We start from the raw sequence: 27,983 nt of genomic DNA, 5'->3' as shown, positions 1-27,983 counted from the left end.
GCTTCGATACTTAGCTATGAGTTAGCTCCACAGGTAGGAAAACGGAGCTGTTGAAGGGTTAATTTTTCAGGTTATTGAAACCAGTCTTGATTTTGCTAAGGACCCAAACATTCATGTCTCCTACATGATCTAAAAAGAAAAAAAAAACCTCATTATCGTGTTAGTTTTTGAATTAGCTAAAGTTTCCTCTTCAAATGGTAGTCATTAGGGGTTTGGGAGAATATAAAAGGTAAACATTTCCACTGGACCATTTAAAACAGACTGTAAAATATATTGCACAGTTCCCTCCTTCTTAGGTAAATGATGCCAAAATAATAATTTCTTAAAATATTAATAATTCATGAGTATGTATCTGTTATCTTCCCAAAACTATGCTCACAGTTTAACTTATTTCCTTTAAATGCTATAACAGTAATGCGAGGCACTTAAACTGAGTTTTGTGAAGTTTTTCCTTAGATAAAAGGCTATTATTAATGGATGGCCTGGGGAAAGTTTGCAGGCATGAACCCCCTAAAATTATCTGCAGGGTTGTGTGTGTGTGTGTACGTGCATGTCTGTTTCTAGAGAAGGGATCCCTATTTTTCATCAGCTTCTCAGAAAAGTCTGTGGCCTTTAAAATATCCAAATTCCTTCTGTTCGTCTGAATTAGTAAGAGGGTCTTGGAGCATGAGAGGGAGGTCCTTATCTCATGTAGTCGAAGAATGAATCTCACAGACAAAGGAGAGTGAGTAAAGCGATAGAGTTTTATTAAGCAAGGATACAGAAAAAGCTCTGAGAGAGAGAGTGAAGTTTGATGGGGTGAGGTATGGAGCCAGATGACCAAGAAAGAATTCTTGAGATGTTTTTGGTGCGAAAAGTGGTTTTATTGAAAGCACGAGGAGATAAGGAAAAGGGAGGTTTTCAAAAGAACTTTCATATGCTAAAGAGAACCTTCGAGATTCTGGAGGCCCTGCCATTGTCAAGTTGAGGTTGTTTTTCCCCCTAGCAAGGCGTATTAACGTTGGGACCGTGGGGAGCTTCTGCCTGTCTCAAATATTTATCAGTGGTCTGCAGATTACAAGGACATTTAATTTTATCTATATTTCCTTCGGAAAAGGTAGGTCATTGATAAGAATGCTTTTTATTGTGAATCACTAAGACGTCTATGAACCGAGGGAGACTAGTGTCTGGTGGGACTGTAATCTCTAGAAGTTAACCATTTGTTTTTTCTTCCTGGGGAGTGCCTGAGGAATGTCACACAGATTCCTCGGGGGTGGTGGGGGGGATTGCAGGGTATCAGCTTGTGCTTTGCTCTCAGCTTGCCTTCTGCTCCCTCATCAGTCACAGGGCTATGTTTCCCTAGTCTTCTGTTGTTTTCCTTGTTGTCTGAGGACAGTGCTTGCCTCCGTGAAGAGTGTCCCGTTTCCCTCCTTGTGTGGACTCTGGAGTCGGAGGGCCTGGATTTCAATCTGGTCTCTCACACTTACCGTGTATGTGGTCTTGCCTCAGTTTCCACAATTGCAAAGTGGAACTCCTAGTAGGTCCCACCTCAGAGTTATTCTGAGGATCAAACACGTTCACCTCCAGAACAGCGTTTGGAATACAGAAAGCAAATCAGTACGCGCCTGCTGAGCCCTGTGAGGCTGTTGTGAATTTAGAAGCTGCCTGGTCAGGTTTTGTGTTGGACAAAAGAGGGGGGATAAACTTGGGGTCTAAATGCTTCCTAAAGCCCTCTTTTCCTTCTTGATTTTCATCCGGCCCTGCTTACAATGGAATTCAGTGAGAGAATAATAAGCCATGCGTTTGTTTTTCCAGACCGGCGTTGAACCAAAGAACCGAATAGGGAAAGGGATGTAGCTTGTTTTCCTGTGCCTTTATTACAGGAGCCATTAGGGTTGAAAGTCTACCTGGCGCTGTGAGTGGCACCAGCAAAGCAGCCTTCTTGTCTCTCCAACCATTCTGATTTGCTTTAGACGCAGCTCAAAGGGAAGAACCAGTGTTTCGGCGAGTATCTTTGAAGTGCATTTGAGGCAGCTGTTAGTGTGAAGGTATGAATTTTTAAAGAAAGAATGAGCTGCTTTTCCTAGCTTGTGGGTGTTTCTTGGGATTGAATCACCTCTCCTTAAAACTGCACTGGCAGGATCTGCTGGGCTCAGAATGCAAATATCTAGGCGAAGCTCCCCGATAAAAGGGAGCAAAAGAAAAAAAAATCAGGTTGAATAGGAGGTCAGATGACATTTTTTTTCTTTATCCTTTTCTTAAGGAGTAATAGTCTCTTACCTCTTGCCTCCCTCTGCTTCAAGGGTATTTGCGTATCCACCTGAAGGCTAAAAGCTGCTGTGAGATGTCTGGAGACCAAGGTATCACCAAGGTCCCTGTATCACCTGCCTAAAATGTCACTAAAGAGATGGATGACATCCTGAAGCCCTTGTTCTAGCAATGCGGCAGTTATGAAGTAGGCAAGGGTAATTGCTGCCCACGGGATTATCGCTGTGACCTGCAGCCGATCAGCATCCTGCTGGGCCAAGAGTGCCAATCTTCTCTCTGTTCTCTCTGTCTAATGCTCTTTCCACCAGAGCAGTCTGGGAGCAAATCACAAAGGGCTGAGATTCCCTGCTGCCTGTCTTATTAAGCGTGGGTGTCTGTTATGAAAATAGGCAGCGTGGCACGGTAGTGGAACCCACTGTTTTCAGGATGAATGGTGGCCATGGCAGCCTTCAAGAAGGCGGGCTGTTCATAAAGTGACCAGTTATGAACGTCACTGTAATTTGTGTTAAAGCCATCAGGCCCCTGAGTTGTAAACCCCTTGCAGAAAAGAAGTCTCTCCCCTTTGGAGAGATATATATCTGTATCTGTATCTATATCTATATATTTTTTCCCCTTCCTTTCCATTTTCTTTCCAGATATGTGTGTGTATTTTTTTTCCCTTCCTTTCCATTTTCTTTCCAGAGTTACAGATAATAAGGAAGCAGCACAGAAGGAGCCCAGGCATTTGCATCCATTAAAATTCAGTTCAATAGAAATTATAGGTCTTCAGCCTTGAGTAGGTTACTTAACCTCTGGGACTTAGTTTCCTTCCCTGTAAAAGGTGGATAATGTGTACCTTGCAGGCTTGCTGCATTGCTACAACAAGGCCTGAAATCCTTGCTCCTGATTTTAAGGGCAGAAGGACCAAAGGGACATGCTATTAAGAGTCTAGTAACCATCAAACTTAAAGGCAGATTCAGAGGAACTGTGTGATTCGTGGCCAATTCAGAAAGAATTCATTTTGCTACAAAGAGTCTCATGGAAAATGCAAATTCACCACAGCAAAAGACAAAGACAACAAGGACTCCCTCTTGGAAGGAATTTAGTCAGTCTCCTCTGAGCCCTCTTCTTTTGTCTTTCTTTCTTTGTTTTTGTATGTATGTATGTATGTATGTATGTATGTATTTATTTTGAGATTTCATTTGCGAGAGAGCACACTAGGGGGAGAGAGCAAGCACGAGTGGGGGGCAGAGGGAGAAGGAGAAGCAGGCTCCCGGCTGAGCAGGGAGCCTGACAACCCGGTGCTGCTACTTAGTTATAAATTCCCACTTATTCTTGCAGTTGTATTTGGAGGTGAACTTGATCTTTCTCTCCTCATGCAATAGTCTTGATACCTGTCCCAATAGTCTTGAATAAAATCTTACCGTTTTCACAAATGTCAGAATAATTTTTTTCTTTAACACAGATCAAAGCCTAAATATTGAGGTTTTCAAAAGAAGCTAATGTTCATCAGGTGTTTGATATGTGCCAAGACGCTGTTTGTTCTAAATGCTAAATCTCTTCTGTGAGGCGTCTGGGTGGCTCAGTCCTTTAAGCGGCTGTCTTCAGCTGGGGTCATGATCCCAGGGTCACAGGATCAAGTCCCGCCCGCATCAAGGCCCCCTGCTCAAGTTAGGAGTCTGCATCTCGCTCTGCTCTGTCCCTCTCCCCAGCGTATGCTCTCTCTCTCTCTTTCTCAAATAAATAAAATCTTTTAAAAATAAATAAATCTACCCCTTACAACATCCCAATGAGGCAGTACTATTACTATCCTCAATTTATAGATTAAAGGGGTTTCCTGAGAGGTTAAGTTACTTGCCCAAATATGACTGGAGCTAGCTAGTGGAACTGATACTCTAATCCAGAAATTCTGGCCCCATGGTCCATGTTCTTAAACACAAGGCCAACCTGCCCTCAGAGGACTCAAAATTAGGTTGGGAATTGTACTCTGTTCGTGTTCTTAGAGCAAAGTTATCAAACTTAGCTGCCCTCACAAGCCTGGGTAAGTAAGACTAACTAGGAAAGCAAGGTGGGTGGGGAATGCATCACCTGGAAGGTCCATGCTCATCAAGATGGCCAGCCCTCATCATCACCACCTAGTGGTTACTGTCTAGTAATTCACACCTTCTGGGTTTTTAAAGATTAACAGAGAGAAATCTGACTTTTTATGAAAGATCTCTTCAGTTTGGAAAAGAAAAAAAAAAAGAAAGAAAGAAAAGGAAGGAAAAGGAAGGAGGAGGGGGAAAGAGCTGGGAGGTAGGGAAGAAAGGGAGGAAAGAGAAGGGGAAACCATGCAGGACACACACCTTGCCTCCTGCCTTCATGCATGTGATCATTTGCTCACTGGCTCGCTCTCTCTCTCTCTCTCTCTCTCACACACACACACACACACACACACCTGCAGCAGGGATTTGTTCAGCCTGTGGGCTACCTGTAATTTCATTTTTAGAGGTTTTTAAATCTTACTTCATGGAATCAGCTTGGTTTTAAAAGATACATCCTCCTTACTCTAAAGAACCAAATAATTACTTTTAAGATGTCCTATTTGTCTGACCTATGGAGACTATAGATTTCTGCTTTTGGTTGGAGAGGGGACATGAAAAGAGGAGAGGTGGGGTTTTTCTCCTGGGTGCATGAGGAAGCTGTGACAATTACTTTAGCAGATTTGTTTGAGAGAAATTTTGATTTCTTATCTACCTGTGAAACAAGAGATGAATTACAGGCAATCTGGTTTTTCTTTTTGATTCTTGAGTTGATGGATAATTTTACTTCTATTAACCAATTTTTTAAAAACACCCTTTCAGAGTTAAACCAGTAGAAGCAGTTAGCTATCTGTGGAAAATGGAAGTCAGTGCAGTAAATTCTGAGAGTTTTCTGAAATCCGTCATCTTTTTCTCGGTCTTCCAACTTCCGTTGCTAAACCTTGAGCTGTCTATGTTTCACAGTCGTCTTCCGCAAACCAGGTTTCTTGGCTCCTGCTATAGAACACAGGAGATGTTCTGTACTCTTAGCTTCATGAAACCTTCCAGCTTTTGTAGCAGGTGTCCACAGTACTTGCTTTTAATTGTCTAACACTGAATTACAGATAACGTTTCATAAATAAGATACAACCATTTTCTTTCAAAAATAGCACTCTTTTAAATTGTGTTTTGATTAATAGTTCATGTCCTCAGTTAAAATTTCCTATTATTTGGAAGTTTGGTGGGGATTTAATAATGGCCCTTTTGGAGGGAAGTGGGATCAATTAACACCTTTTTATGCACAAGACTTTGCATTGTCTCCTGTGGAGTGAACAGAAAAGCGTCAATAAGCATGTCCCCTTCCCTTCTGGAACTTGAAGTCCTTTTGGAGAAATAATGACATTTATACAAGTAACAAAGGTACAAAAACAGTGCGTAAGAAGGACCCAGATAACCATAGCTGTATGATTTTAAAAGAGACTTTATGACTTGAAAGCTTTTAGAGGCCTTCAGAAAGAAAATGATATTTAAGTGGAGTCTTGAAGAATGGTAGGCTTTTTGAGGATGAGGAGGACAGAGAGTGGGAGGAAAGGCATACTAAAGGCAGATGAGAAGGAAGGAGAGGGGAAGATGAGTTTGGGGCCCAACAAGTGATTGCAACAGAAAACTCCAATAAAGAAGACAGGGCATATAAACCTGAGGAAAGGATTAGAGTGAGCAGCAAACAGTCAAGACCAAGGATGGGAATACTCAATTCAACAGGTTAATATGCATAATAATGTTACAAGGAAGAGCTGGTTTGGAGGAGAAAAAAAAAGTTGGATATACAGTTTAAAATTCAGATATACTTTTAAAAGTTTAGCCCTTTCCCACTTTTCAGTACCTCCATCTCTCCTTTTCTGTCTTCAACTCATCACATTCCTTCCATTAAGACCTAATATGTCTCATTCTAAATATTTTTAGAATTTATATATTCATATGCAAACATGTCTGTGTGCACACACAAACATACAGTGTGTGGTTTAGGTCAGTGTGTGCTTTAGTGCAGTATTTTAGGTCATTGCTTGACAAAAATGAAAACATGTATTCTTTTCCTTACCTTGCCCTTCTGGCTCAGTCATTCCTGGGGGAAATCCCTCCCAAGTGAAAACTTAACAGCCTAAACAGCTGTTTCTTTTAATGGTCACATAACACTCTCCAATAGATATGTCATGATCTCTTCCAGTATTCCCCCATTCATGGAGAGCAATTTGTTCCCAGTTTTCTGCCCCTACAAAAAGTACTTCAATAAGCATACTTGTATCTCTGTCTAGACATGCTGCTGTTTTATTTCTGTGCATAGGGGTGGGATCACTGTGTCGAGGACGTGTATTTTTCATTTTGAAAACTAAACTTCCGGGGCGCCTGGGTGGCTCAGTGGGTTAAGCCTCTGCCTCCGGCTCAGGTCATGATCCCAGGTCCTGGGATCGAGCCCCGCATCAGGCTCCCTGCTCAGCCAGGAGCCTGCTTCCTCCTCTCTCTCTGCCTGCCTCTCTGCCTACTTGTGATCTCTGTCTGTCAAATAAATAAATAAAATCTTTAAAAAAAAAAAAAAAGAAAACTAAACTTCCCTAAGAAAGCTGTAACAGTACACAGTTTGCACCCACAAGTAATAAAAATACTGCTTTTCACTAGGTCTCCTCAGGCCATAATGTTATAGCTCTTTTTTTTTTTTTTTAAGTTTTTACAAGTGCTGTTGATGTAAAATCTCATTGTTACTTTATTTGCATTCGTTTGACTGTGAATTTGATCATCTTTCCATGAGCTTGCTGAGTGGGTTTCCTATCTTGCAAGCTGCATTTTTATATTCTGTGTCCATTTTTCCAACGAACGGTTTTGTTTCCCAGTAATTTTTTTTTTTTAAGAGAGGGCACATACACAAGCCAGCGTGTGAGTGGGTGGAGGAGGAGGGTGAGTCAAGGAAGGGACGGAGGGCAAGCGAGAGAGAATCTTGAGCAGACTCCATGGGCAGTGCAGAGCCCCATATGGGGGTCAATCTCATGACCCTGAGATCATGACCTGAGACAAAATCAAGAGTCAGACACTTGACCGACCGAGTCCCCCAGGCACCCCGTCTCCTGTAAATTTTTAAGAGTGTCTGCTATATTATAGATACTTTTGCATGTCCTCTAGGGTTTTGAACATTTGTCTTTCAAATCTATCCTATTTGTTTATGGTATCTTTTGTCATATAGAATTCTTGGGTTTTATTCAGTCACTTAGGTTTATGGTTTTTCTTAGAGTTTCTGTATTTTCTCCTTTGCTAAAAGAAGCCTACTCTCTCTGCCCCTAGATTATATTTATGTTTCCTAAGATTTTCTTACAGGCTTCTTATTTATTTGCTTATTTTACATTTCAACCTTTAATCCATCTAAATGCATCCAGGATTTATTTTTGGAATTGGTGTAAGATAAACATCTAGTTTTCTTTTCTTCTAGATGCATTAACAGTTTGCCAGCTCCTTATATTAAATAATCCATCACTTCGCTGCTAAATTGAACTGCCTCTCTTGTCACATATTAAATCTCATTTATATGTGGATCTATCTCTAGATATTCTATTTCATATATCTGTTTAGGCCTATTTCAATACTTACTGATTTGATTACAGTAGCTTTATAGGATTTTCTGGTAGCAGTAAATCAGACTACACAAATGACTTTTGGGTCGTTACCATATGCTTAGGTTAATACATTAAAAACCTGTTTGCTAGACAGCAATGGGATGCAAGCAGGTACTAATGCACCAAAATAAGACTTGTATAATTAAAATATTCTTTTCAAAATCTTTCTTCCTAAGATCTCTTCTTATATCAACAGATATAGGAGAAAATTTTAATGTGCTTGTAAGATCTGGCAGAAATGACCGGCTGGTGTATTTTCAGGCTTTACATGCTGTACCGTATTAATGATACTGTTTCCCTCCTTCGCAGATGGACCCCTCAGAGGAATCATCCCTGACTGAGTCTTCACTCTGAGCTGAGACTGCTTCCCAGAGGGAGACTGCTCTGGGGAGAGTGCTGAGGTTTTCCTGAAGAAGAATTCCATGGGGACCGTACCTGACCCCTTGAGATCGGCTAAAACTTCCTTGCTTGCAGCTTCTGGAAAAGAAGAGGATCTAGAAGAAGTGCAGCCTGCCTCACCTCGGTCTCGACCAGCCCTCCTCTGTAAGAACACCAATGGCCTTTCTGGCCCTCCTGAAGGGCCTGTCCTCAGCCCCAGGGCAGCTGCTGATGCCTTGATGCAGGCCTTTGAGCATGAGACCACCCCGCTGGACATGTCTTCCCCCAGTGTCTTCAGTGAGGTGGAAAAAGCGTGTCCTCCATGCAACTCTCCTGGCAATACCCAGCTGCCGGGAAGCAGCGAGCCCACAGCACCAGTTCCGTGTTCTGCAGCAGGAAAGGATGTTCTAGACGAAGCATTTACTATGCCAGCCAATCAACAGAGCCACCAGGCCATCCCAGGCGACCAGCCTAGTGCCAGCCCCTTACCAGGACCTGATGATACGCTGCTGAAAACCCGGAGAACATCAGACGGGGAGCAACCTGGAAAGTCAAGTTGTCCTGTGGGCAGCACCCAGGGCAACAGAAAAGCCCAAGTGCCCTGTGATTTTCCCTCTCAAGAAATAGTCCAGGGACTGGTGCAAACTGCAAATACAGCGGCATCTGTGTTCGGCTACACCTGCTCTCCTGGAGGCAGACCTGAAGGGGAGAGGCCCGGAGCCATTCGCGACTCCCAGACAAGGTCCTGTGAGTCTCCAGCGAGAGAAGACAGGTGTTCTGGACATACACAGCGCTCTGCCACCACCTCGGACAGCCAGGCCATGACTTCTGTGACATCTCAACCATCCCACCTCACTAGCCAAGGGTCCGCATTTCCTCCAGATCTGGGAAAGGTGCCATTGCCTGCACAGCACCAGGTTTCAAGGTTCAAAGAAGCAAGTACAATGACCAATCAACCTGCCGGTGAGGTCCAGGAGGTTGCCAGCAGGGCTCGGCAAGATGCTGAGGTGCAGGCAGTAGCAAGTGTCGAGAGCAGGTCCGTCTCCACCAGCCCCAGCATCCTCACCGCCTTCCTAAAGGAAATCCCCATTCCCGAGCGTCGGGAACCACAGGAGCAGCTGCGTGTCATCTGCCATGGCAGTGGCCATGGCAGCCACACACTAGAGCTGTCTGATGACATCCTAGCCCCCCAGGAGTCGAGCCAGTGCCCTGGCATCATGCCAGAGGTGCACATCCAGGCAACTGCGGCAGTTTCCACAGCTTGCCAAGGAGACTGTAAATTGGGGAGCCTCCCAGGGGAGGTCCTTCAAATCTCCACGATCACTGTGGCATCTGACAATGCTCAAGATATGTGCAAGGAAGATGGGGGGTCAGCAGGCATGGCCCCGACGGGGCTTTCGGACGTGAACTCTAGCTCCCAGAAAGCTAGCCCCACTGACCAGATTTCTGTTCGTGTAGGAAGTCAAACTGAAACAAATCACAAATTGGGGAAATTTGAAAGCAAGCCATCTGAGTTTGCAGTGAAAACCACAGATGGTCCCCAAACAAACCCAGACTGCCAACTCTCTGACTCTTGTGGCCCTGCCAGCAAAGACGACCCGTCTGGGAGCGTGGATCCCGCTCGTAAAGGACAGGCAACAGAGCCTGCGTCTCCGCGCAGAGTGAAACAGCAGGAATGTCAGGGCACAGATAGCCTCGAAGCCAGGGCAAGGGCAGAGGCCAAGACCCTGCTGCTCAACCCTAAATCTCAAGAAAGTGCAGGCGCTGGATCCGCTGCCAGCCCCACACCGTCCCCGGTCAGGAAGAACCAGGACGGTACCTTGGAAGAAAGCAGACAGACCAAGACGGCCACCAGCCTGAGCCTGCCGGCTGACTCCATGGGGGACTCCAGCCCAGGTTCCGGCAAGAGGACCCCTTCCCGCCTGGTCAAAGCCAGCCCCCGCAGGGCCAGCCGCGTCAGCGAGTTTCTCAAGGAGCAGAAGTTAAACGTGACGGCAGCGGCCGCGCAGGTGGGACTCACCCCGGGAGAGAAGAAGAAGCAACTTAGCGCCGACGCCAAGCTGCAGTTGAAACAGTCCAAGCGTGTCAGGGATGTCGTGTGGGATGAGCAGGGCATGACCTGGGAGGTGTACGGTGCCTCCCTGGACCCGGAGTCCCTGGGCATCGCCATCCAGAACCATCTACAAAGACAAATCAGGGAACACGAGAAATTAATCAAAGCTCAAAGCAGCCAGGCCCGGAGATCCATTTCCTCAGACACTTCTTCCAACAAAAAGCTCAAAGGAAGGCAGCACAGCGTCCTGCAGTCCATGTTGCAGAACTTTCGACGCCCCAACTGCTGTGTTCGTCCCGCCCCTTCTTCTGTGTTAGACTGAAAGGGAACGTGTATGGGAACCCTCGTGCACAGTTACGGTATTCCCAAGTGTCTGTGTATGTCAGAGCTTACTTAGTTTTTTGGGTTTTGTTTTGTTTTTTTCTTTCGAGAGACCAGTTAGAGAAAGCAAATATTAACTATAGTGGCTATGAAGCTTTGTTGGGTCCTTTGATTAGGGCTCCATGAATGAAAATAGTTCAATTTGCAAGAAAGGACAAGAGAAAAGAAGGAAGCGTTACTGAAGGTTCATGACCTTAATTAAGAGGAAGTAATATTCACTGGGTTTTTTTTTTTTAATTATGATGTTGCTTCTGGAACTAGCATTATCATTAAACATGTGTCATTTAGAATTACTGCCTCAATTTATCACACTCTGGTATTTCCATTAAAATCCCTGCTTAACATTAAAAATAGCAAAAACACTATAAGCAAAAGCACTGTTAGGCTCTCTAGTCATATTGCAATAAGAATGCCACTACCACACAAAATTTAAATAGATGATAAGAACTAAAAGGTAAAAAATGTGAAACAAATTTTGACTCACTCTTAGGCCAGATGACATTAAGTAAAAGCATTTAAATGCATAAAATACCAAACATGAATTAATACTTGTAAACATCTGCAGATAGCTGTTTTTGTAAACCTTGTTATACCGTTAATAAATGTAAGAAAGTTACGTTAGGAAAATGAGCTAAGTTTTGACTATGAATACCGCCCACATAAAACATGAATTTGTATATACAGATTTCCCTGCATGGAAGGCAAGGGGCAGCTCTATGATTCTGACTGGATTAAATTCATCTCTCTTTAGAGGAAGTACATCGACCAAATTCTTGGAAGGAGTCCTTGAATTATTAATAATACTAAAGTTTGTGTTGTACAGGTGTCCTCCAAAAACATCCTACTGAGAGTATTAAGGTTTCAGTAAAGAATTATCAACAGCCAGTTTACCAAACACTCTCTTCTCTGTGTTGAAAAAAAATAACAAAAGCAATACATTTAATTTCACCTCCTGAAAACAGGCTGCAGTTTCTGTCTTTCTTTTGACTTGCTTGGTCAGTAGCTACTTGTTCAATAGTAGTGTCTAATAGAAAATGTAGTCAACACCAAATAGAACAGAAGCTTCTGCACAGTTTTTGTTAGGTAGACGAATATCATGTAATTGCCAAGTTTCTAATCTATAGTAAAAAGGTAGCCTTTGTGAACTTACTGATTTTAAGAAAAATACTTTCCTATCTCATGCTTCAAATCCAATAAAAAAGGCCTTCACTAAAACAGGGTTTGAGCGTCAGGTGGTCTGTAGTTTTTGAGAACATAGGCACGTGTTTGAGCTCAGCCCGAACCTGTTTCCAGAAGAGGAGCACGTCCTTCTTGCCCAGGACTGTCTTACAGGGCACTGGGCTGGACGATCAGCAGTGGCTTGAGAGCTGAGAGAGTGTGGAAGAGGGAAATGAGATTGGGCCCTGGAAAAGTTTCCCCTCCTAGATTCATTGCAGGGACATCGCTGGTGTCCACCTTGCATTAAGAGAAAATCAGATTGTATTGTGTGCTCGCTGGTTGCCATGCCTGAGCTTGTTTCCCTCGATGAGTCCGAAAAGAGTGTCTGGCCATGTATTCCCTCTCTGTGGAAACTCACAAATGCCATTGGTGCAGGAAGCTCACAATCTCTGTTTTGGCCTTTTTTTTTTTTTTTTTTTTTAATTATTCTCTTTTGCAGATTCTGCACATATAGGGCAAAATCATACCTGAACTGTTAACACCCATATGCTAAACTGGGCACAGCCCAAATTAATATATAGCCATTGGTTTCTTGTGAAGCAATCGGAGTGTATATGAAGACCGCCTAAAAGGCTCCAGTCACAGTGCTCCCAGGGCCTCAGAAATAAAATTACAGTTTGTTATGCTTGGAACAGATAATGAATTTTTTAATGAGGTGCATTTTTCCGTTTCTTACCAATTGGCCTCTATTAAGAACACTACCTGACGGGGCGCCTGGGTGGCTCAGTGGGTTAAGCCGCTGCCTTCGGCTCAGGTCATGATCCCAGGTCCTGGGTTCAAGCCCCACATCGGGCTTTCTGCTCAGCAGGGAGCCTGCTTCCTCCTCTCTCTCTGCCTGCCTCTCTGCTTACTTGTGATTTCTCTCTGTCAAATAATAAATAAAATCTTTAAAAAAAAAAGAACACTACCTGAAATAGAAATTGCCATCAAATTAGCAATCACATTACTATTAATGATGAGAGATTTAGTCTAAAACTCTCTTTGAGCCTTGAATATCCATTCGTAGTAGTGTTCCTGTGGCTTTCGTTGGAGATACCTCTGCCAGGCTATAGTCTCCCTCTGAGCCCATCCTCCCTGCCTGCCTCCCTCACCCATTGGCCTACATGCTGTATATGCACGGAGAACACCCTGTGTACACAGTAGCAGCTGTCAACAGTACCCGCTCCAGATGGGTGGGCCCCAGGTAATCCTCTGCCTGGAAGTGGCTAGAACAGGCTGCTCCTGCATTAAAATAGGAGAAAAAGAAGAATTTAAGCATCTGGGAATAATATTTATTTTCATGAGTTTGGTGTCACCACATGAATTATAAAGAGCTCAGGTTAACTTATAAATTTGTAATTCTAAATTTATAAGTCGTGAAGTTTAAAAATTATAAATAGTTCAAATTAAAGATGAAGCAGAGACCTAAGAGAATCATCGGCATTTGTCGCACATGAAACAAATTAGGAAAATTACACTGAATTACTTAAAACTAAATTCAGCATTGCAGTGGTGCCTCTCAGGGTTAAGACTTCACGTTTGATGAAGTACCTCTAACCGGGTTTTTTTGGTACTGGAACTAGCCTTTCCTTCTTAAGCTTTAATGGTTTAACTCTTCACCTTTACTTTTCCCCCACTCCAGGGATTGTCACAGAATAGGAGGAAACCTTTCTTGTTTGGTTGTTTATTGACTCTTAAGGAAGGAACAGCTTTTCAAAACAGTAATAAAATGGACCATCAAATGGCCAATTAAGGAGCCTATTGAAGACAAGCCCTGCTTTTGCTATAGGATACCCTGAGTACTCAACACAAAAAACCTTGATTTGAAGATTTTCCTTCCCTTCAGTCTGTGACATGGCATTGACACGCAGTAGGCGTTCGTGACGCTTTAGGTTCATCCAACAAATGAACGTGGAAAATAGTTTTTGTGGCAGATTCTTTGAGCTTGTTTGGCTCTATTCTCAGCTTACCTGTATGACACATACCAGGTTGAAAGTTGGTTTTATCCTTAATTTCTTTTAGATCCTGAATGCTTTTTTTTAAAGATTTTATTTGTTTATTTGACAGAGAGAGATCACAAGTAGACAGAGAGGCAGGCAGAGAGAGAGAGAGGGAAGCAGGCTCCCTGCTGAGCAGAGAGCCCCATGTGGGACTCCATCCCAGGACCCTGAGATCATGACCTGAGCCGAAGGCAGCGGCTTAACCCACTGAGCCACCCAGGTGCCCCCTGAATGCTTTTTAGTCATTGAAATATATGGAGGAAATACCTTATTGGGTAGATAAATATAAAATATTTCTTAAGCCAGTAGCGTAAGAGAGATGAGTTAGAACACAGTGCCTGGAAGATAATGAGACGTTTAAGATGTTCAGATGCTATATGGCTTACCCAGTAAATACTAGAATTTAAATATTGATTTTTTTTTTTCTATTTTAATGACCACAAGAAATATGTCCTTGCTTCAGCTATCCTATGTTTATCTTCAGTGCTTTCCTAATTATCTCTTTCTGGATTATTGGCTTTGATGCCACAGACCAACTGCTTTACACATAGTAAAATCCTCATTTATGTTTGTGTTTTGGACCTATGGCATAAGTTGAACATTTTGTTAGGTCAAAGAAACCTTTTTGTTTGTGTCCAAAATGAAGTATTTATAAAATATATTGGTATGTTTTCCTACCTTGACAAGTTCAGCTGCATTGAATATAACTCGGTTTTTGATGATTTCTGAATCTTTAGAATTGTCTGATAATTGTTATTTTGGATACCAGTATTCTTCACGTTACTGCTTACAGAGCAGAAGTTAAATAAACTGTAGTGAATATGCATGTGTAACATATACCCTAGAGGTTGAATTTTGGAACCAAATCCTTAATAGGAGCTTGCCATTTTAAGGTAGATAACAGAAGAAGAAAATGACTTTGGGTTGCCTCTGAGAGTTTTGAGGTTTTATGGTTCCTAGCTTATTCCAATGTTATTCCTCTCATTTCTAGGAATTCCCATCATTCTGGGAGCACCTGTATATACCACATGAAGATTATAATATAATGTGACTTTAAAATGTGTTTACAGAGAATATATATAAGTGTGCTGTTAAAGTAAATTGTTTGGCCTTTGCTATATCTACTCAGTTACTGTTTGCTGCCAAAATGTGAGAAAATATCTTCTATTCCTCCTACGTATTGTGCAAGTGTTAAAAGAATTTGTCCATTTCTAGTACCACATAATTCACCACTTCCCCTGTCTACTTTTTAAGAATCAGTATAAAGAAAACAATACCTTAGGATAAGGTTTGCATATACATATATGTGTTTTTACTGAAAATTGGGCCCTTGCAGCCATGTGTAGTCCTCGACCGGTCTGATTTACTCATCGTCTACAATACTGCCATGGAAATGATGCTGTTTACTCTCTCCTGCTTTGTCCTGAGTGGTATTTGAGAAATGAGGCCTGTGAATTTCCCTTTGTGATAATAACAGGGTGAACTGGGCAGTATCTTGGATAAATGAGCTGACCATCTTGTCCCCACCCCTGTTTTGTCTACACAGTGAATCAGAAGTCTTGTCTGTGTCTGCTTCAGTGTTTGCTATTTTATATTGATATCTGAGCAGTTTGTTTTCTGTTAGCAATGTTCTTTGATGCTGTGTGTGGCCCTTTTGGTTGAATCTCTCCAAATGTGGGTCAGCTGCTGCCACCTGGCAAATAACAGGTGATACACTGAATCTCCTGTCCATTCTTGTAACTATATCCTTCTTCATGAAATTCTGCAACTGGCTGAGTAATTACAACCGTCATCTGTGCAGACACATGGGCTTAAGGATGTCTACAAAATTTTAGACATTTTTGCAAAAGGGTAAAAATACAGTCTTGTAAATACTGAAACATTTCCATGAACTTTATCCTACTCTTGGGGGGGAAGAAAATTCTCCTTGGCTACAGAAATAAGATAAACTTGATTTGTGATGACCAAGGACATAAATGAAGATGGATTGAGGTGGAAAAATATCTCACAAGTAATCAGTGACATCTGCCAGAGGTCATTACAGCTACTCTTAACTGTGAACATTCACCAGCTAAACTACTTACTTGCCACAACCAAATAACCTCTCAAAGTAAATCCAGTATATCTGTATATATGTGTAGATAGAAACAACAACAAAAAATTCCTGAAAAATTACTGTCGACTATCAGTTAAATCAAGGTGATGATAATTGTAAAGAACATTTAAATCACCATGGGCCTTGGTGAAAGGACCTTGGAGGCCAGAATGGTGTAACAAGATGTTATTCACAAGTTTGGTGTTTTGTTTTTGTTTTTTTTTTTAAGACCCAGATATCTCAGATATTCATCTTGAGACTAAAGACTGTTGAAAATGAAATTAAAGCCAAGCAATAATGTGCCAAAAAGAGGCAGTTAATACCAGCAAGTGCATCTATATGGGCACTCTATCATAGAATATGGTTTGCTCCATGAAGACTGACTGTAACCCACAGGATAAAATAAGCAAAGGCATAACTTCTGCTTTCTTGCTAGAAATACTTGTTTAGGAGCTCCATTACAGAGGTACGGCACCGGTGAGCATTAGTAGGGATACAGTCGACATCTCTGTCTTAGTGTTAGCGAAGACAAAAAGGAGTCAAAAAGTCTTGCCAGCTTAGAATTCAAGACAGCTCCAAACAGAAACTTCATTGAAACGGAGAGGTTAGACACACAGTAATCACTCTTCCTGGGTATTTGGGTGTAGAAAACCCACTTAACTCTGCCTAGAGGATTACCAGCTTTAGCTATGAAAAAAATGGGTTCCAAATGTAAAATAACTAAAACATGAGTACTCACTTCAAAAGGGGCCTCAAATAATGCCTTACAGAAAATGGTGTTCCAGATGGGCGTTTCTAAGTACTAATCCTTCATCAAGTCTTTTTTTCAGTTCAAGCTCAGAATCGATTGGCTGCAAACCTGTAGGAATAAGTCACGTATTTTGCATTTCAGAAAAAGATTCTGATGACCAGTCAGCATGGTGATAATTACGATTAGGAATACCCTAGTGATTTAAGTGTGCTAAGGAGAAAAAAGTGGGAGAGAAGTGCTAACTTCCTTCTTGATCTCTTATGATGTGGGGATGTCATCCGTTTATTTGCAGGGTGAAAATTATAGCTTCTTTTTGACGTTGCAGCTAGCATTACTCTTTGTTACTTTAAAAAATTAAAGTGTCTATTCTTTAACAAAGCTTTTAAGCACGTAAATAATTTTTTTTCTGATTCGTATCATTGCTTTAATATCACATAAAGACTACATATAGAGCAAACTGTGCTGAATGGGTAGAAGGGGCATACCCATGTTTATCAGGATCTCCTCATGATTTTAGTTGAGATTCCTTAGCATTTATTTTAGGCCACATCTTTAAGAGAATCGTTTTTCATAATGTTTTTCCATCACCTCTTGAAACGGTGTTGGTAAATCCGAAGACAGCAGTATTATAGTCACGCTCCGCCATCCCTAGAGGAAAGGAGAGACTAATTTTTGTTTTCAGGACATCTGGAGATAGCTTTTCCTGAGGCTGAGAAAGGTCAACAGGGCCTGAAAACTCAAGAAGGAAATATACTAATAATTACTAAATTTGCAGATGTACTTATCTCTGCTGTACTAACGTATGAACAGTATGTTGTGCATAATACTGTAGCTGGTCGTGGTGCGTCAATACATTTTGTAAGTGTGTATAGTCTGAGTGGTTGGTTTTCTCTTTTTATGTGTAGAAAAAAAAATCACATGCTGTGTCCCATTTCAAAACCCAGTTCTGCCATCAAGTAGGCACATGTACAAACATGAATAAAGCCAACAGAAGTGTGCGTATGTATTCAGTAACAGAATTTGTCCTTTCATTTTTGAAGGTCAGAAAGGGCTGTTTGTTTCTTTCTTTTAATCATCTCTGAAAGTCGATAACGTACTTATCTCAAAGGCTGAATACGTTGGCTGTACACTGGCATGTTACTAAATATGCCGGCTTAATTAACCGTGCCATTTGTCACAGGTAAGGTCAGTTCTTTGACCGCTGGGATGATTTACATTCCTCACACATCCTTTCTGTGTTAAGTGTGTGACTAGGATGTACATACTATGGGTGTGATTGTGTACATACCTTGTATGAATTATCTAAATCCTCAAGGAGTCATAGGAAAGCAGGAAAAAGAAACAGTTGTTCAAAAGCCTCAAAAGGGCTAATCAATGAGTATTTTCATTTTCTACACATAAAAATGTATACATGGCATAACTGTAAATAGCTTACACACCTATATATATATAAATATATATATATATAAATTATATATATATAAATGCATTTTATTCATACTGTTAATAGCTAAAAATCACAAAACAACTAATTGGAAACTGCATCTTTCCATGACTGTTCTGTTTTACATACATTAATATTGAATCAAATAACTCCCGATTAAATGGTGTTCTACTCCCAGGTAGCAGATTTGGTGCTTCAGAAAGCTGAGCCTCACTATGAAAATCTAGTCAGTGTCTCACTCAGGCATAGACTGGTACCTGAGCAGCTTCAAAGGTTTGATGCTACTGTTCAAGCACCTAATTTTATATCTGGTAAAGACAAACACTAGGGAAAATTAATGTTTTGTAGGCTCCATTTGTACACTTATTTGCACAGGCTGGTAAAAGCCCTACCTTTTTTTAGAGAACCGTCCCTAGATTTCAAAACAGTGTATAATCACTCAAAGTGGAAAATGATTGTAGGCATTCTGTTGAGATTGGCAAAACAATGTTTAGCAATGCCAAAGAGAAGTCAGAGTGAAATTTTTTTAGAAAACTGCAGATGATGTTGGTAGGATAATAGAATACGAACAATCAGGAGTTCCTTAAATGGACTCAAATAAGTTACTATTATTGATAACAGGCAGTGCTGTGTGAACTAGATAACGAGATGAGAGACATTAGCCAGGAAACATCAACACTGGACATCTGTCAATTTACCACAATTCAGGTTGGCGAACTGATGTGTGAGTTTCTCTCATTTTTTCTAAAAGGAAATACTCTATTAGAGATCAAAAACTCTGATCTGGTTCCTAAAATCAAATTTGACCCTGATTCCCTGACACTAAAAATTTGTTGGCTGGGTATTAGGTTGAAGATCGAAATGGATATAGGAGAGTTCCCGTTAATAGAGAATTCTGTGTGGCAAAGTGCAAAAATAACCACTTCTCAGTAGAAAGTTAATAATATTTAATGCAAATCTATGTTTTAGAGAATGAATGTGCCATCTTTATATCATAGATAAAAATAAAAGGTTAACCAATAATAACACTACAATTACAACTGTAGCTGACTGTGTTTTTTAACTGCTAAAAACATACTTGTTTATAAGAGCAGGATACCTAAAATCTTCATGTTTGTCAGTATTTCCTATTGCTTAAAAGATAAATTCATGTAATTATTTTGGAATATGTGTATTCATTTATATATAGCTGTCAAGGTGAAAATCATTTATGTGTATAAATGCTCAATGAGAAAGACCAGAAGTATAGTGTTAAATCTCTAAAGAAACAGTAATATTCAAAGTGAATTCCATTTATGAATGTATCAATATTAGAATCTAAATCTATGTCTTTTCATGATGTCTATATATGAAAGTCATAAAATGGTTTATTCAAGAAAGCCCCCATCCTCCAGGAATTATCCTACAAATAAAATTTCATTTCCTAGGAAAAAGATGGAATCTTAAGATTTATATAAGGATAAATCAAGATTTTGAAATTATATACACTTCTGTTCTCATTTTGGATTTGATTTTTGAATGAAGGAAGGAAGGAAATTCAATGGATGACTTAGTTTTACCCTGAAAAAAATTTAAGTATGATTTTTTGCATTTCATTTTCCATAATAAACATAATATAGATTAAAATTTACTGACTTTTTTTGTTGTTATTGCTTTTGCCACTGCTGTCAAAAATGTTCTTTTAGCTCTGGATGTTTAGAATCAACTGCTTTTCAACAGGATGCACATCTTCTAGAAATCTGCAGTGGAGCTGAAAGTATTTACAATGAAAGGCTTTATCCCCCCCCCACCCCTTTAATTAAAATGGAATCCCCCTACAATCAACAACACCTGCAGGTCAGCAGAAGCAGTGATTTTTTTCCTGCTCTTGATTTAGTGCGTACGTGTGCATAGGTACTTCTGATCTTGCTCGGTGACAGTGATGAGAGCTCAATATTCGTGGAAATTTACAAGAGGGGCTGGAGGTACAGGGCACATCTGCTCTTGCGGCAGCATGGAGCACCTATATCCAGGCTGTCACCGTCTTACAACTAGACGTAGCGGCCTCTTGCCCAGAGCCACCCAGGAATGTGCTATGTAATTCCAGGCTTTCTGCTTACTCCTGCCTAAATAAGTTGGGTTCTTGCAGTCTAAGTTCCTAGAAGACAGAAAGCCCAGCCACGTCCTCCAATCTAGCTTAACCATCATTAAACTTTAACACTATACTTAGATCCCGTTGTGCCTCCTTAAATCTATCTTTACCAAGGAACTGTAGGGTGGGAGACATAGAGGATCTATGAACCTCAACTCTCAGAAAACGATTTAATAAATTTTCTCTGAACTTTAAACAATGATTGTTTTCAAAAGCTCCAACTACTCTGTGGGTATAAATATATACACTATTTTGGCCTAAAATAGGGCTGCTATGATGTTAACTCTGGTATACATAGACATTCCTTCTTGGCAAAATTAAAGCCCATGCATCTCCAAAGATCAAGGACTACTTGGGAAAAAGTTAGACCACATGGAAGTCCTCAGAGGGGCCGAGGAATTTGTCTTCTGCCTGTAGCTGTTTCTGTCCCACCAACTGGGTGTTTGTGTCATTAGGTACCATTTCCAGCCAACTGTTCTCACCCACCCACATCTTTAATGCTGAGTAGTGAACCCAAGAGTAGCTTTCTTAGCATAGTCTGGCTTCACTGGACTGATTGTGAACACAAGATTCCTCTTGTTTCCTGTGAAGAATCTGCCTTTGCAAACCACATAGGATCACATACAGTCTACCACGTTCTTAATGAACTCATAAATACCAACATTGTTGAGTTTTCCTCAATGCCATCCTAGACCATCAGTCAGCTAATGCACAGAGTTCTAAAATCTTTAGGCCCTTAGAACTATCTTAATGTTCCACGGACAGTTTTTCTAAATATATCACAGAGGACTAACATAGTTGGAATTCAAATTGTCAGGATGGAAACTAAAAGTGCTCAAAAGATTTCTGGTGGGAGTATTGGCATCTCCGAGATGATTATTTCCCTACATCTTTTTTGGAGTCCCACTTGACACCTCTCAATCAAACTGCACAGAAACCTTGCCTGCCATTAAAAAAAAAAACAAAACAAAAAAAAACACCTAAGCGGAATGTCATTGTCCAAGATGCTATAGGTGTTTAGAAGCAAGATAAAATTTCCTTTTTTTTTTAATATTTTATTTATTTATTCGACAGAGAGAGAGATCACAAGTAGGTAGAGTAGCAGGCAGAGAGAGAGAGAGAGAGAGGAGGGGAAGCAGTATTCCTGCTGAGCAGAGAGCCCGATGCGGGGCTTGATCCCAGGACCCTGGGATCATGACCTGAGCCGAAGGCAGAGGCTTAACCCACTGAGCCACCCAGGTGCCCCAAGATAAAATGTCTTAAAGGGCTAGAAAGTATTTGCCTGTCAGCTATAGCTATGTTCTTTCTTTTTTTTTTTTTTTTTCAGGATTTTATTTATTTATTTGCCAGAAACACAGCAAAAGAGGGAGCACAAGCTGGGAGAGTGGGACAGGGAGAAGCAGGCTTCTTGCTGAGCCCAATATGGGGCTCTGTGTGGGGCTCGATCCCAGGACCTTAGGATCATGACCTGAGCAGAAGACAGACATTTAACTGACTGAGCCACCCAGGAGCCCCTATCTATGTTCTTTTTTGCATGAAGTCAATACAAAGAATAATAACTATGTGCCATTCTGTTGGGCACTTTCACATAGGTCTTCACTCTTAGGAGGCATTGTATATAAATAAATTCACACTGTTTTCCAGTCAATTATTTTTCAGATTAGATACATGAGACATATAAATTGGATGTTCAAAGGGATATAGTGGTAAATACCCAGGCTTAGAACCAGGAAATCTGGTTTCAAATTTCAGCTTTAAGGCTAAATTCCTTGGCCAAGTCATTTAGTCTTTGTGAGGCTCAGTGTGTTCATCTGTAAATTGAGGGTAGCTGTAGATACTTGGCAAAATTGCATGGATCGAATAACATAGGCAAAACAACTGAAAAGAAATAAAATAAAATAAAATGAAAATAAATAAATAAATAAAACCTTTACCAACTAGAAGAAAATGGCAAAAATGCCAGCCTTTTTACATTGAATGATAAAGTTGAAGCAAAGAAGAAAGCCTTTTTACATTAAATGATAAAGTTGAAGCAAAGAAAGAAAACTGGGAGGAGAAGGGGAAGGAATTCCCATTTGGTTTTTGGGTTTTTTTGTTTGTTTTTAATGAGGATAATACATTCAAGCATTGAGAGTTGCCAGATCTTTAAGATTTAGGAAAAGATTTCTGATTCAGTTTAACTTTCTCACATTAGATATGATTTTTAAAATATAAAGTTAAATGCTAATAAAAATATTACCAATTCAAAAAAGGAAGGAAAAGGGAAACAATTGGTAAGTTTACACTAAAATTTAGCACTTAGATAACTAAGATTCCATATGCAAATTAAGTCATGTGTCTAACAAAGTACTAGAATCTAGAAAAATAGGAGGAGCATCTCCAAATCAGTTACAAAAAGATGAACAAGACAACAGAGAGATTTGTCAAACTCTCTAGGCAAGCATCATAAATGTATAAAAATATGCTCAACGGCACTAACAAATCTCTATCCCCCACAGCTGAATGCTGTTGGAGGAAACCCTCCAAATGCCTGGGGGCTGAGTTAGGAGCTTTATGTCCAAGAGCTGGGAGATAGTACCTCAGCCTGCACTAAGAGATCAGCTAGTTGGAAATCCCCGGCGATGTGTGTAGGTGAGCGAAGAAGGGAGGGAAGGAGTGTGTGCACTTGAGCCTGCACACACACATTTAAAGGAAAAGGAGCGACTGGAGGGGGAGGGTTCTCTAAAGAATCTTCAGACAGCTCAGGAGAGAGGTTAGATGTAAACACCTGCCAGGGTGTGCCACACTAAGGACCTTCTCAGGTCCACTCTGTTTCTCTCTCTCTCCCTGGTCTTCAACCAGATTATCTGGCAGAATTAAAATCTCAAAGGGGTGGAAAGAAACAAGAATCCCAGTCACAACTCCCTTCTTTATAAGGATCTGTGGGGCTGACAAAAGGAGAACTTTAAATTACAAACAAAATAAGGATGACTCCATGAGACTGGGCATTTTAAATTTCAGTTGAGACTGCATTTACAATTTGGAGTGACCTGTACCTGCTGAATCTAGGTGGGGTCCCCCAGAAATGAAATAAACGGTGTCACTAATAATGAAGCTTTGTGTGAACAGAAAATACTGCTTGTAGCAGGAAAGTCGCAGGTGATTCCACTTTGATTTATTCGGGCCCACAGTGGTAGGCAACATTCCAGGACGATCCTCAAAATCCTTAGCACCCTGATGTACACACACCGTCCCCCCCCCGCCCCGTGATTCAATCAATCACTGGTGTGAAGTGTTTTTATAAATGTAGTTCAGGTCCCAAATCCCTTGACCTTAAAATAGATTATCTGCATGTAGCAGAATCACATGAGCCCTTTAAAAGGGGAGTTTTCCTCCAGCTGGTCCGGGAAGTCAGAGAGACCCACTCCAGCAGGCCTGTAAGGAAACAAGAAATCTGTGTTGCCAACCTCAAATGGAGGCCACGTGGCAAGGAACTGCGGACACCTTGTAGGAGCTGAGAGAAGTCGCCAGCTAGTAGCCAGAAGAGAAACATCTCCTCGGCTCTACAGCTACAAGGGAATCAATTCTGAAGCAACCAGGGAGCTCTGGCAGAGAAGCCCCAGGCTCAGGTGAACACCACAGCCCTTCTCCAGCACCTTGATTCCTGTCAGGCAAGCCCCACGTCTGGATCCCGGGGAATCCAGAAATGCTGCACCCATACATCTGAGCACAGAAATTGTGAGGTGACAAACACGCACTGCTTACATTCACTGACTTTCTGGTGATTCGTTACCCAGCAAGAGAAAACGAATGCAGCCCCCAATGAGGGATTCAAAATTGCTAAAGATCAACTTTGCAGGCAAGAATTTGTTTCTATGCTACCCAAACCAGGACACACGAATCCTTTCACCTTGAAGAATCACTTTTCCTGAAACGTCAGGTGGGAGTTTTAGTGGGTAAGTACTTAGTCACTTGAATGTCGGAGCAGACGTAAGTGCGCATCAATGTGCCGAAGATCTACCGTTTGCTCTTGTCCACGGCCTTCAGCCTTCCGCGTCCTCTGTGTGCACTTACCAGCTGACTTGCGGAGACCCCAGGCCCCTTGCTGTGCTGCCATGCCCATTGCTTTTCCCCGTCAGAGGTGCAGGCTGGAGATGGGTGGCAGGACATTTATGTCCTGGATACCCCTCCTTGGGTGCTTTGTGTTGTCTGGGTCGTGTGGGCACATCTTCCCACTAGGCTGGGTTGTGGTTACTCCACCTTTCCTGGACTCCTCAGGCCTGGGAGTGACATACATGACCCCAGCCTGTCACTGGACCCATGGTACTACTTTATGATCGCAGTAAAACCTACCTACACCTTTATATACAAGCTCTTTATAAAATTCTTCTCAGTTACCCAGTTTGAAAATGCCAGGTGTTTTCTACCAGAATGCAATTGATACAGGAGTCAAAGGACACATTTACCATTTTTATTTTTATTATTTTTTTATCATGAAAAAAAACTGCATTTAGATTTAGCCAGCTGGACTCAGCTTAGATGATCCCAATTTTGTTGGCAACATCTAAAGCATCATAGTCAGGGGCCAGTCGAACATATGCCTTCTTCCCTCCATCAGGCCTGATCAAGGTGTTGACCTTGGCTACATTAATGTCCTAGAGCTTCTTCACAGCCTGTTTGATCTGGTGCTTGTTGGCCTTGACATCCACAATAAATGCAAGGGTGTTGCTGTCTTCTATTTTCTTCATGGCTGACTCAGTAGTAGGGGGATCTTGATGATGGCATAGTGATGAAGCTAGTTTCTCCTGGGGGCACTCTTTCGAGGGTATTTGGGCTGCCTTCGGAGACGCAGAGTCTTGGGTCGTCAGAACTTAGGTGATGTGCGGATCTTTTTTTTGTAACTGTGGACTCTTTTCAGCACTGCTTTCTTGGCCTTCAAAGCCTTTGCTTTGGCTTCGGCTTTGGGAGGGGCAGGGGCCTCCTTCTTACCTTTCGGCGCCATCTTTGTAAAAGGGATTTACAAGTGGGCGCCTGGGTGGCTCAGTGGGTTAAAGCCTCTGCCTTTGGTCATGATCCCAGGGTCTTGGGATCAAGCCTCATATAGGGCTCTCTGCTCAGTAGGGAGCCTGCTTCCTCCTTACTCTCTCTCTCTGCCTGCCTCTCTGCCTACTTGTGATTCCTCTGTCTCTCTGTGTCAAATAAATAAACATTCACCATTTTAAAATGATAAAACATGAGATTTCAGATAAATTTCTCTTTGGGCTGGCTTCTTCTAGCTATGCTCCTTCAGCTTCAGGTATTACTGCTTTATTACTCTTACTACCTTCAGAGATGGTACTCTAATCTGAAAAACATTTCCTGGTTAAATAATATGGATCGTATGCATATAATATTTTCTTTACTGTATGATACAGTGTCATTTTCAGTAAAAGAGAAGCCTTCTGGTATGAAATAGGCTGGGATAGGTTTTACAAGTTGTCTCCAGGTCCTAGTATTTATCTCAAGGCTTTTAGGATAAACATTTGAAGATAATATAGACTCAATTTCCCCACTCACAAAATGGGATAGTTGGAATTATTTGGCCGTTACTCACAATTAAATTTGTATATAAATGATAATACCTTCGTATTCTAGACTGTTTCTATCAATAATAATGACTAAGGTATATTGTTTCCTATATAGTAGTCATTATTCTAAGTTTCTTATATACACTATCTACTGTCTTTACAGTACCCCTATGATGTCAGCATTACTATTTACCTTTCCATTTTACACATAAAAGCTGAAGTGCAGAAAGGTTAATTACATATAGCTAGTTAGTGGTGGCAGCATGACCGAAGGCCATTCAAGCCTGGTGTCATCATCTATTTACCTAACTAGTTCACTATGGCTGCTTTACTGTACATGACATGCTAATGACAGGATATGGGATACTACTTCAATAAAGCTTAATGGTTTTCTCATTGCGACCTAACTCATTCTTCCATTAACCCTTAGGAAGTTTTTTTAACTGCTACTGGAAAATTTTTTGCTGCATCACTAATAAAGTAACAAATCTTCCCACATCAAGGGTGGAGTATTAAAAAAGGGAAACAATTACTTCTAGAAGAAAATGATTTACTCAAATATATCTCCTCTAAATAGTATAATGGGAGGAAGGAAGAAAAAATAAGTTATGTTATCAAACTATCCATTTTCTTTTTTCTTTTTTTTATTTATTTTTTATTTTTTTTAATTTATTTTTTTAAAGATTTTATTTGTTTATTGGACAGAGAGAGATCACAAGTAGGCAGAGAGGCAGGCAGAGAGAGAGGAGGAAGCAGGCTTCCCACCAAGGAAAGAGCCCGATGTGGGGCTCGATCCCAGGACCCTGGGATCACGACCTGAGCCGAAGGCAGAGGCTTTAACCCTCTGAGCCACCCAGGTGCCCCTTTTTTCTTTTTTTTAAAGATTTTATTTATTGAGAGAGAGAGAGAAGCAGACTCCCCGCTGAGCAGGGAGCCCAACTCTGGACTCAGTCCCAGGACCCTGGGATCAGGACCCGAGCTAAAGGCAAACACTTAATCGACTGAGCCACCCAGGTGTCCCAAAATATCCATTTTCTTTTCAAATCTCATATTCACAACAACAACAATTAGTTGTACACCAAGGCTGCAAAAAAATAAGAATACTTACTGAAACTATAAAATTACTTATCCTTTTCAGGGGACAAAAAAACAAATAAGATCTCAGTGTATGAAGGCATTATTTTATGTCACCTGAAGTACTGTTGCACAAATTAACTAAAAGCTGTTTCTTGTTTGGGGGGAGTTTGTTTGTTTTACTGGACAGTATTCTTAATTGTTGGGTTCTGCAAAATGCTCTGCAATGCTTCATCATTTTCACTATTTTAGTAATAATATATGTATTAACTTAAACGGTTATGGAGGGTTATAAAGATAGTACTTTGCAAATTAACTTATTAGGTCTGTCCACATCTACAACAGGTTATTAAGCTGTTTCACAGAGGAAAAATGTGAGGTTCATATAGAGGTAATGTTTACCCATAACCAGAATTATATGTCACAGACGATGAATATTATTTGCTTTGTTATGAGCCTGTGATTTACTTGAAATTGATATTCTCAAGTTCAAAACTTAATAATATATTATATATACCATTCTGGAAGTGAGAATTTTCACTTTATTATGGAGTCCTATGTTTCCTTATTGATCTTTGCTCTAGTTTTTCTAATCATTATTGAAAGTGGGGTATTGATGTTTCTAAATATTATTATGGAACTATCAGTTTTACCATTTTTCTTCATATATTTTGGACTGCTTTATTATACACATATACATTTATTATTATTATATCTTCCTGATGAATTTTTCAATTTCTCAGTATATAATGTCCTTCTTTATCACTTTAATTTTTTTGAAGTATAGTTAACACACAATTAGTCTCAGGTGTACCACACAGTAATTCTACAAGTTTGTATGTTCTGCTATGTTCACAAGTGGAGCTACCATCTGTCACCATATAATAGTATTACCATACCACTGACTAAATTGCCAATGCTTGTACCTTTCATCTCCATGACTTACACATTCCATAACTGGAAGCCTGTACCTCCCACTACCTTTTACCCATTTTGCCCATCCCACCTTCTACCCTCTGGCAACCACTAGTTTATTCTCTGTGTTTAT

The 27,983-nt window shown here is 40.9% G+C and overlaps 1 protein-coding gene and 1 pseudogene across 3 annotated transcripts in view; one reads left to right on the top strand and one right to left on the bottom strand.

Moving 5' to 3' along the window:
- The window catches only part of GPRIN3 (GPRIN family member 3), a 61,522-nt gene extending 48,947 nt beyond the window's left edge, over positions 1 to 12,575 (top strand). For all 3 annotated transcript variants that reach the window (XM_047717973.1, XM_047717975.1, XM_047717974.1), the window contains exon 2: positions 8,195 to 12,575. In XM_047717973.1, coding sequence (XP_047573929.1) covers positions 8,308 to 10,638 — 2,331 coding nt within the window. In that variant the 5' untranslated portion in view covers positions 8,195 to 8,307 and the 3' untranslated portion in view covers positions 10,639 to 12,575. The remainder of the gene's footprint in view (positions 1 to 8,194) is intronic.
- A 12,187-nt stretch (positions 12,576 to 24,762) lies between these two features.
- On the bottom strand, positions 24,763 to 25,296 carry LOC125094260 (60S ribosomal protein L23a-like; annotated as a pseudogene).
- Between the last annotated feature and the right edge of the window lie 2,687 nt (positions 25,297 to 27,983).

This window comes from Lutra lutra, chromosome 2 (assembly GCF_902655055.1).
Source record: "Lutra lutra chromosome 2, mLutLut1.2, whole genome shotgun sequence".
Taxonomy (NCBI): domain Eukaryota; kingdom Metazoa; phylum Chordata; class Mammalia; order Carnivora; family Mustelidae; genus Lutra; species Lutra lutra.
Note: the sequence above shows the minus strand (reverse complement) of the source record. Positions and strands in the feature narration are given on the sequence as shown.